The 11,351-nt window shown below is 40.3% G+C and overlaps 1 protein-coding gene across 1 annotated transcript in view; it reads left to right on the top strand.

Moving 5' to 3' along the window:
* Nucleotides 1–10,891: 10,891 nt before the first annotated feature.
* srrm4 (serine/arginine repetitive matrix 4) overlaps nt 10,892–11,351 on the top strand; it is a gene marked incomplete at both ends in the record, with an annotated part of 50,285 nt that continues 49,825 nt past the window's right edge. Inside the window, one exon of the mRNA XM_080035951.1 lies at nt 10,892–11,088. Within this exon, the coding sequence (XP_079892077.1) occupies nt 10,892–11,088 (197 nt within the window). The remainder of the gene's footprint in view (nt 11,089–11,351) is intronic.

Genomic DNA, 11,351 nt, shown 5'->3' with positions numbered 1-11,351 from the left:
CGTTGCCCTTCCTGATAAAGCTGTATAGTAAGTGAATCAGCTGATTGTCTTTTCAGCCCTGGGGTGAGAACTGGGGACATATTGATTTAGCTTTTTATAAAGACAGTAGCAAACAGGGCAGACTATGAATGCCAACAAGAGTGACGGGAAAAGCATAGCCCGGAGGTGGTTGTCTTTCTCCATGGTTCCGCCTGCCTCTCTGTTTACCGGGAATGCATTTTACTCCCTCTGTGCTGTCACTCGTCTGTCTCTCTCTCCCTTTATCTCTCATCCACATGTTCTTTCCTACATGGATGAGTCATTTCAAATAAGATAAACAAGAATTATGATGATCAAACAAACGCAGCTGTTATGAAACGGGTCCAGTAGAGTCTGTGTTTGTTGTGGGGAATTCTCAGCCGTCCAGCTATGGATTTCTCTGACAAGTTGATAAGTAATGCAATTAAATGGACTGCTCGCTGCAGAACAGGGATTATTTATTCACGGCTAAAGCCCATTACATCTTTGTTACAAAAGCTTCCTCTGAGTCTTTTTATGGCATGAGTATTTCATGTTATCTCATTTCTCCGACTTCCTGAGGCATACAGGAAATGTATGAAATATTGCGTGGTTTCCGATTCCGATTTGTTAATTCTCCTCCCCGGCAGTGCATCCAAATGCAGCGGTGGTTATTGCATTTTTTGTTTAAATGTTACCTTTTTTGACTTTATTGCTGAAACAGGTATTCTCTACTGCAGACATGACCTCATAGGCATTGGGAAATTAAGCTTGGGGTTTGGATTTAGACCAGCAGACCTTGATGCAATCACCAAACGAGACCAAGCACTGCAGCTGTTAGTGCAAATATGATTGCAAAGTTTTGTTTTGTTTTGTGATTTACCTGCGAAAACACTGACTTGTGCCTGAGACATCTTGTTAGGTCTACCTCTTCTCTCCTCATTTAAAATAATCAGCTACAGTATATCTCTCTTTATGGATAGCTGGATTGCTAAATGTAATGACTGGAGAGTTTCATCATCAAGGATCGTGCTTGTCTACGTGGCTGATGATGGAAGTGCAGCAAAATCACCGTATTGACTCTAGCCCAGTCCATGAGGAAGATGAATGGGAAATGTAAATCTGCAGGACTTTAGAGAGAGTTTCTTGGAAATATAGTTTTTTAAACAGTCATATTGATTTTATTTTTCATTTTGTGCATAATTTGGGTCAGATCTGTTGTTGTGTGTAATCTCCACATATTTGAATCGATTTTAAAATATTGGTTTATAATCACACCCCTGATATGTAGAATATAGAGATACTTATTACTTGACCTCTATCTAAATCCCTCTTCTGTATTAATTGCCGAAAACAGCAAAATGCACAACAAAAATACTTTCATGAAAAAATACTGATCTGAGAGTGACAGTGCCTTGGCCTGTGTCAAGGCAGGTCCTTTTGGGGAAGCAGAATGTCTCACTCTGCAAATGAACATCAGGCATGTGGCAATATCTAGCACCTTCTGTTAATTGCCAACTGTATTTAGAGAAGAAGGACTAAGCCATGAGGTGATGGATGGCAGCGCTTAACATCAAAGGGTGGACAAACGTGTCAGCTGGATCTTTTCCATCTGTCAAGTGGGCTGGATTTCAGAGCAATGTCTTGGTCATGCCGATTAGTCTATGAAAAGGTAACAAGAGCATGAAAAATGATATCCGATCATACCTCAATTAAAATTCATAACCTTGTAGTATCTTGTAATAAAGTAAAACAATAGTACCATACAATAAAAGTAAATCGGTTTTGGATTAGTCAACAAATTTAAGGAATAAGGGATTTGACAACTGAAAGTCATTACCGGCCCATTAAAAAGCAGCGGTCCAGATCTTAATTTTATTTTTTATTTTTTTAAGTAAATAAATCTCCCTTTGTGCCAGAGGTCTGTACATTCTGGGTGAGCCTCACAACATGGCCGCTTGCCTCTTGGGTGACAGCGTGAGGTGACACTCGGCTTGTTGTTCAACCAAAGCGGCACAACGCTAAATCACCACGGATTAATGTTATTCTGCATCCTCTGGGCCAGGGCGAAAAGCAGATCTGCTCCACAGTCTTCCCCCAAACCCTGCGGTTTATTTACCCTGGCAGAGACTTGTGACTTAATTTGGAAAGATGGGAGTGTCCTCTTACCCTCTCTATTTCCATGTGCAGCTGCCCTCCATGGCTGTTTTTTATTAACCTCCCTGGCTATCTTACACTGTCATAAAATGAAATATTTTTTCGGTCTGCACGTCTGTTATGGAATGCAGGGAGGGACTTGCAGATGTTACCTTTACCAGACATTATCATCATTATGGGATATGTATTTCCTTGATGACTGCTTACCAGTGGCCCTAATCTCATAAAATCCTTTCGGTAGGATGATCAGTAACTAAACATGTGCCCTCCTTCAGATCCATGGAAGATGCAGTTTCCCAGGTTTTGCACCCCACTATCTCTTGAATGCCAGAAGCAGGATTGCTGTTCATTGATCACAGTTCAGCTTTCAACAATATAGTCCTTAGCAGACTCTGACCCTGTGTGCCTGGACTGTCTGACTGCATCTTTATCATTTAGTCTGCAGATGACGCATTACCTGATCCGACATTGATGAGAAGGCAAACCTGGAGGCCTACCTGACTAAGGAGATTGTTGTGGTCTACAGGTAGACACTACACCTGAAGATGTACACTGTGGATAAATGGGCCTGTTGTGTAAGGGTGTGCAGATTTAAACACCTGGGAATCCACATCACAGAGGATCGACATAGACAACATACACTGGCACTGTAGTGAGAAAGGCAAGGCAACACAGTACCACCCCAGGCAGCTGAGGAAATTCCGATTCTCCTTGAGGATCCTTCAATGCTTCTACTCTGGGACTGTTTGTTGAGAGCATCCTGACAGGAAGGATTACTGCCTGGTTTGGCATCAGCTTTTCCCCTGGACAGGAGGGCTCTGCAGACAGTAGTGTTCTACAGTAGCCACACACCCGTCCCTGCATGATTTACACACCTCGAAAGTCCAGAGGTTGTAGGATTATGAAGGATTGTCACCCCCGAGGTAATCATTCAGGCAAGTTTCCACCTTTCATTTCAATGCACCTCCTGCATGTTTATGTGATGAATTAAGTTCTTGAATCTTGAATACACTATCAACCCTTTAAGCTTAATATGAAAGAGAATAATGCGATAACTATCAATGCCCTTATTGATTCTGAGTAAAGGTTACTACTAGGGATGGCCATTTAGAATTTTTTCTTTAACCGGTTAACCACCAGAATTAACGTTATTAACCGGTTAACCGTTAAGATTTAATGTAGCCTATTTATAGTGAAATACCTGAAGCATTCTAGCAGGGCTCCAGACCTTCTTTGTGCAAGGACCGGCATATTAATTTAAAAACAATTCAGGGACCAGTAGCCAATGTAAATTCATTTTGACCACCCAGTTCACATTCTTACATCCAGTTTAGCGATATCAAAATAAGAGTCTGGAGTTGAGAGAAATTAAGATGATTGAATTTTTTTTAACCGTTTAACCTTTAGTATTAAATGGTTAAAGATATTCTTAACGGTTAACCAGTTAACCATGGACATAGGTCAGAAATCTTGTGACGTTTCATCAAGATGGTGGAAAACGCAAACTTGTGTTTTTCCATGTTCTTAACTTTGGCAGGCAGCAGAATTATTTTAGCACTAACCAGTGCACCTGTGTTCATTGTAAGAATAAGGGCAAAGTCATTAATTAGGGAAAGTACAGGACAAAGAATTCCTTTTTTCCTGCATGCTATTAAAAGAAAAATGTTTCGTATCATTGCTGACTTTTGTAGGACAAGTGGAAATTTGTCTTTGTTGTGTATCCATCAACTATGATATTATCCAAAAGAGGTTTTGTGGCACTATTAAAAAATGTCACAGTCATAGCTCATTGTTGTAATGTGACTGATAAGTTCAGGTTATTACCTTTTTTCGCTTGCTTTGTCTAGAAAGCAAGGCAAGGCTGATTTTATATAATTATATATTTATTTTTAGGGCATGTTTACACCTAAATATGCAAGATATTTGTTGTTTGTATTGAAAAAAATCTATGTTCATGCACTAGAGTTAGATGAAATTGAATTCAAAGCCTAGGGTTCATATTTTCAGGCAATCTTCTGTAGCTGCTAGTTGCTCTCACCAATTTTGAAATGCCAGCTTCGACAAAGTAGACTAATTTTGTATGAATTACTTTCTTTCATACCTTAATTATTAGTACTGCTTGGCACACCTGGAACATATTTTTACTTATCATTTTCTTCCATACAGCTCGTGGTTATATGTGGTTGGTATGTGGAGGTCAGTTCAAAGTTATGTTTGCTGTCTTCGGCCCTGAGGAAAATGTAACTTTTTTTTTAAGATCATCTGTCGGTCATGTCATCTTAACGGCTTGAGGGAGTCGGTCAATTTGTTTACCTGGACAACAATCTTTGCTTAGCAGGGCAATATGCGCTATTTATTTAAGATGTATTGATTGCTGATATTGTGTGCAGATGTCAATCATAGGATGATAAGTGGTTGATACTATATGAGAAAAATAGGCTTATTTCTTATTTTGCAGAAAGCTCTTCTGATCTAAGGAACATATTGTCAATTGTGCAGCCTTATTATGCAAGTTCATTGGTTCCTCTTTGCACACTGCTTATTTTTCGTACTTTGGTTAAAGTGCACATTTAAATTGGCAGATTCTCACACTTTTATTTCTCTGAACATTTATCAAGCTCCAAGTTTCTATGGTGACAACCAGCAGAGAATTAGCCTGGTTGTGAGGGGATTATCTTTATTTTATCTCTTCATGCACTGAGAGGGAAGACGAGGAGCTATATGAGCTACGGCATGATGGGTAATTACACTTGCAGATTGACGGCTTTTCTAGTTTTATCAAATGTTTCTAAGGCTGAGCCACTTTTCTACATGTATCCACCCCTCTCTATGTGACAGTGATGATGGGGTGATGAAACTAATGGGAATCTATTTATATCCTGTATGATATGCTAATAGTAAAATTCCGTAAAGAAATGTATCCCATGACGTTTCCAGTCGGTGTGAACTGGATTTTATTGTGAAGCTAAAACAAGTCATTGATCCAGCGGTGCTGTTTTTTCGTCTGTGATTGGATGCACTGCTTAGATTAATTATACCTTTATCAGACATCCTTCTTACACCTTGGCCCTCCACTGCCATGTCACACAATAGAGTCACATTATTAGGCGTATTTACTTTCCAAAACTACAATAGCCTGAAAATGAAATATCTTATCAGGTTTAAACAGCCCGAGCCAAAGCAACTAGAATTTGGGGTTTACATGTTAATGAGGGGATTCTGAGTAAACCGTTAAACAAATCGAAGAGCCTGTGTCTTTGTTGGCAGCCGTCCGACAACACAGTAACGCTGCATCCCTGGCTTTATTCTGTAATTTCTTGGTCCTTTTTTTAGTCATTTAGTTTATGAATAAAAAAAAAACAGTAGCCTCAAAGTTTTATGGGAAGGAGGTTCATTTTAGCCAATATTCAAGAACTCTGTTGGTGTCATCTTGAGGTAAGGGACCACCTTAATACTTGTGTACTGTATGCACTAGGGCTGCAGCTTTAACCATCGTCGGTATCTTTATTTGAAAATGTCCGGACCGTTACACTCTGACATTATTATTCCAACCTTACTTGAGCCAATAAGAACCTCCATATCCTGGACAGTCTAACATTAAAAATTAGAATCATATATAAGTAGGTAGCTAGCTATAAGTACGTAAAGGTACGATGCATAGAATTTGCATCAATTTGAAGAATTGTCTCAGACATAGTAGGCATTCATCCACTGATTGCATTGCTAAATTATCAGTAATCTTAACCAGGGAGGGCCATCAGGTGTTTAGGGACTGACCACCTGCCTTACTAGAACGAGCCATTCTGAATATTAAGCCATTTTTCTAACTTTATTTTTATGATAATACTGTTGTACTTATCCTTTAGATATTAAAAGGTATGCATTTTACTTTACACTATGGTATTGCTACTTTTACTTTAACATTTTTGGAGCACTTCTTCCAACATTAAGCTCAAGGTTTATTCTTATTTTGTATAAAGCCGAGCAACTGCAGGAAGAATAAAAGTGGTTCACAGACAAACTTTTTATTGATCTATTTACCATTTTATGAACACCAATTCTGCGCAGCACGTAAACAATGGACAAGATATTGATTACAGCTGTTCAAAGCTCTTCAGTCTTCTAAAAAAAATTCTGAAAGACTGCCGCAATAAAAAAAAAAAAGGAATATATGCTCCATAGTTGGGATCAATTATATGCTGTGGAGTAGTTCTTTAATCCCACATACAAATACACAGTCAATCTGAGAATATATTGACGCGTACAACAAATCGTAGAAGTACATAGCTTATTTTTCTTGGTCAAAACTTTATGTTCACATTTATTTTAATGTCTGAAATATAAAAATCTGTTGTTGGAAATTGATTAGCACTAAAATGAATACTGGTCGAAACGGTCTTATACAGAGAATATAACATTTCTTTTCATTTCAACTTTCTTAATGTAATAAATCCTTTTGTTGCTCCCCTACTGATCCAGAGGCTGTTTTGCACTCGTATTTTTTCCCTGGCAGTGCTTTTATGCCATTGTTTATCTCTTTTGTGCAAGCAAGGGCCTTTTTTCAAATGACTGCAATATACTACAATATTCCCCATTTTGACATCTGGTATATCTTTTTTTCTCCTCAGAGAATGATGAGATAAAAAATAATGCAAAGTACAGCCTAAGTTGCAATGTGTTGGTACTGAACTTCCTAAGGCAGAACCCCAACTTCAACAGCTGTTGTGATCAAACCAGGGGAAATAAGCATACAAAGGCACAAAAGCATTCGATTACTCATCCTGACAACAACATTAATCACAAATGTTCAAAAAACAGAAATCTTTCAAATATGGAGACAGTTAGTTTTCAAGGCTCGTTAGCTGAACTATAAAGTTTACAGATAAATTCAAAGTTACCACAACAGATAATAAAGTCAATACATGTTATTACATTTGCATCAATACCAAATCCATAAAGATCAATCTACAACCACTGGTTAACTTTAAGCATTGATGTCTGCAAATCACTTTGCAAATCGATCTGCAAAAAAACGTTTTTGTGATTTACTGAAAACATTCACATGAATCTTAGTTAATCAGCCAACCCAGATACATTCATTCTCTTTAAGTTTGTAAAGACACGTAGAGCTAGATGAAAAGGGCTTCAATTAGAAATGATTCAGGTGTTTGATGTTAACCACAGAAAAATGAAAAGTACCAATAATGAACAAAAAGTATTAAGTTCCTCAGACTGTATGTATGTGAAAACATGTACAACTTCAAAGCCAGTTACTGTCACAGCAAGGCTGAAGCATAAAATGATTGTCTGTTCGCAGTTTAATCTTTATTTTCTGCTTAACAGCTCTGGGTCCTTCAGCTTAACTTTCCATATAGAAACCATCGCTATAGCAAAAGCACTTCATACAAAACACTCGGCAGGAAGAAGTCCACCCCACTGCCCTCGGCACAGCCCTCCAATATAACCTCGACTTCATCTCGTGGCAGAAACGCCTGTTTGATATTCCGCACCATAAATGAAACATATTCCCTGTTTTGCTGGACCGGCTCGTCTCTGCCCTCTGGTTTGATTCGACAGAGCCTCCGCACTATCTTTATGCAAAGCACACTGATGAAGCAGCCACTTATCATTAAGTGACTGCCGTTGTTATACACCAAGGCTTCATGTTATCAGCTAATATATGCATTAATAATCCAGACAAAGTAATTTTGCTGTCTTTATGCATACCTATTAGCAAGGAGAGATAATGAATCCTGCCCACGCAACTCCTCATCAGTGGAAACAAAAGTTCCCATGTTATCGGGGAGGGAATATTGTGGTATGATGATGCCCATAGTTATAAACAAGGTGGTGCATATACAGAAATGTCATGCCTGTGAAACATATTAAAGGAACATAAAAATAATTTTCACCATTCAACTGAAGGATTTGTATCAGGGCTGAATGATTTGGAGGAAAATATCTAATAGCGAAATATATGATAGATTTTGACATTTAAGATAAATCTGGACATGCAGCTAGCTGGTCCCCCTTTGTTTACAAATCCTAGGCTGTGTATATACTGGATTTATTTTCAGTGCACACACAGTACAGACAGGTAGCGAAGCTTCCCAACATTAAGTCTGTCAATATATCAGCCATGTTTTCTGTCTTAGGGGACAGCTCACTAGCAATTCCAGAAGTCTTAACATACTGTTTATCCTTAAAGTGTTAACACGGGCTGCTGTCTGTTGTAGCCTATACAGGGTGGCATTCCTGTAGACATCAATAATCCCTACCAAGATATCCAAACCGTGAGTCCCACACGTTAGAGCATCCCCTGATATGCAGCATTACAGACAGAGTAAAGTAGAGGGAGGGGTGGAGACTTGTTGAGCTGTTGTTCCGTGTTACGTGTGGTGTAGTAGCAGAGTGGAGAGGAGAGGAGGAGGTATCCGACGGCAGGGAGAAGCTGAAACCCCCGGGGGTAGTTTGTGTCAGCCCTATACTCTGGCTGCTCCTCACTGAGCCAGGCCTTTTGTAATGCTGATTTACACAGCCTTTTGTCCAAGGCACTCTGATTCTGATGGTGTGTGTGTGTGTGTGTGTGTGTGTGTGTGTGTCAGTGTGTGTGTGCGTGTGCGTGTGTTTGAGAGAGCGAGAGAGAGGGAAGAGGACAAGGAAGAGATTATAGAGTTTACAACATAGGGCAGACTGTGCACAGTTGAGTATCTATAATCGAGAAAATAATAGCAGCACTTTACAATATCTTATCATCCTATTCAGCACTTACTCAATGGATACAACTCATTCATGAAAGTGAAAATGTTCAACTATTGATGAGGCGGTGTCAAAAAGTTGTTGATCCAACTCTTTGGTAAGTTTTTCTGGAAGATGTTTTGTAGTTGTGCTGGATCGTAAAACATATTGTATTTTCTAAATCGTTCTACAGTTATCATTCAATATTCAATAACCTTGGGGCTGCGGGTGTAAAGAGATGGGTTGTCTTCACACACATTGCTGTATGATATGACGATGACAGTTATTGCTCCGAGTAGAACATTTCACTTGTTCACCATCAACATTAGTCATGTTGATGGTGACAGCAGGTTCAATAGAGCAGACACAGAAAAAGGCAATGAATCGCAAAAGCAATAATGAACAGCAACACAACACATTACGGAAAGGCTCACCTGAAGGCGTGATGTTTGGGGAAACAAGACGGAGGTACTAGCTGATGGGTCTGTATGTCACTCCCAAAAGAGATGAGGAGGCTGAGAGCATGGTGATAAATCAACACCGTAGGAACTTTCTAGTGCTTATTTTGTCCCCATTATTTGGTCCACCCAACAGGGTCCACCATAGATTTCAAACTTGACAAAAGACCAGAACATTTTATAATTTATTGAAACAACTAAAAACCTCATTCATTATTTGTATTCAAAAGTTAATTTAGATCAGCAACTTATTTTCATAACCAATTCTGTGTTCAACCTTTTCAAATGTCCGATGAAAATTGGAGAAGACAAATACACAGGAGGTAATATCAAAATATCTTGTTTTGTCTGACAAAACATAAGATTTTTTCATTAATCATCAGCAAGCAAAGCAAATCCCCACATTTTAGAATCTGGAACTGTGGAATATTTTGGAATGTGGGCTTTAAAAATTACTCAATAAACGAATAGATTAGCAAAATATCCATTTCCTCTTGATCAACTAACCGATTCATTGACTAACTGACTGTTGCTGCTCTAGTATTTACCGAAAGAAAAAAAGGAGGAAAAGTTCAGGAAGGAATAAAGGGAGGAAGATTCAAACAAAGACACAAAGGTTGAAAGAAACATATAAGAAAGAGAGACGCTGGTGCATGCACACGTCAGGATAGGAAGTGAACCTAATCAAGGTTATAGCATAGTGATACAAGAAGAGAGAGAGAGAGACTGAGAGAGAGAGAGGTTGACAGAAGATTTTCCTCTCGCCAGCGTCCAACCCCCCAACGACGTCACAGGCTGTGTGACACAAAACAAGCCGCTCTCAGCTGAGCTCCTCACTCGCGTCTCCCTCACACACAGAGACACACACACACACGCTCTCTCCAGCGGACATTCACTCCTGCCCTCTCAGATGCGCCGCAACACTTGCTTCAACACCTGCTTCAACACCTGCTCAGTGACACCCTGAGACGGTGTGCGTAGGCTCCACAGTCATCTCTGCGCTACAACGGTGAAAGTCCAGCAAAAAGAAAAACCACTTTGTTCTTCTCGGGACTTAAACCAGCTCTGTGTCTTGTGAGTGATGCCTAGTTCTTTGTGAGGCTACTGACGGGAGATCCAGAGAGAAAGGAGCGCTCTGACATCCAACCCCTAGCCATGCACCCCCGTCCCAAAAAGCAGCAGATGTGACAGAAGAGGAGAGGCGGAGAGAGCGAGAGAGAAACACAATCTCCCCCCACCACCCCTCCTTCCCTCATCTGGGAGAACAATACCAAGCCTCCAGTTGGAGAGGGTCAGCTTTTGTCCCTCTCCCCACGCTCCCCGCATAAAAGGAACGGCAAGCAGACAGACGCGCTGACACATTGACCTGCTGCTCTGAGAGAGAGAGAGAGAGAGGAGAGAGGACGGAGCACAACAGTTGCAGCACTTTGCTTTGATTCAGTACTTGGGACAGCTCCTGAGAGGCAATCGACGCGAGTGTGTGTGTTCCCATGAGTTGGTAGACTTCCCTGGTTCAATTTGGAGACTATAAGAACCACAGAATGCAGCCGGCGTGTTCGCTCCAGCCCTGTGGCCCCTCTCCGACCCTGGCTTCGCAGGGCAGCACGGCCGGTATCTATCAGCTGGAGGAGAAGCAGCTCTTTGAGAGGTTTTGGAGGGGGACTTTCAAGGCTGTGGCCACCCCCAGACCGGAGAGCGTCATCGTGGCCAGCATCACCGCCCGAAGGAGGGTGACCAAGTGAGTTCAAAATGCTTTGCGATCGCAGTCAAAGAACAAATCATACTTGTGTTTTGCGCCCCCATTGAATTGTGTTTGCGGTCCAGTGAGTTGTTTTCTCTTCCTTTAGGAGTATATCTTTCAACCCATGCTTGTTGATGCAAAAAATCAGCAAGTGGTTGTGGAGCGATATTATTCTCTTATCAACAATCTTCTTCGTTTTCTGGTGCCAGAACCATTAAACTCATCGTTTGTATAAAAAACAATATATCCTTGCTGTGTGC

The sequence above is a fragment of the Ammodytes marinus genome (genome assembly GCF_949987685.1).
Source record: "Ammodytes marinus genome assembly, chromosome: 2".
NCBI lineage: Eukaryota > Metazoa > Chordata > Actinopteri > Uranoscopiformes > Ammodytidae > Ammodytes > Ammodytes marinus.
This window is presented reverse-complemented; position numbering and strand designations above follow the sequence as displayed.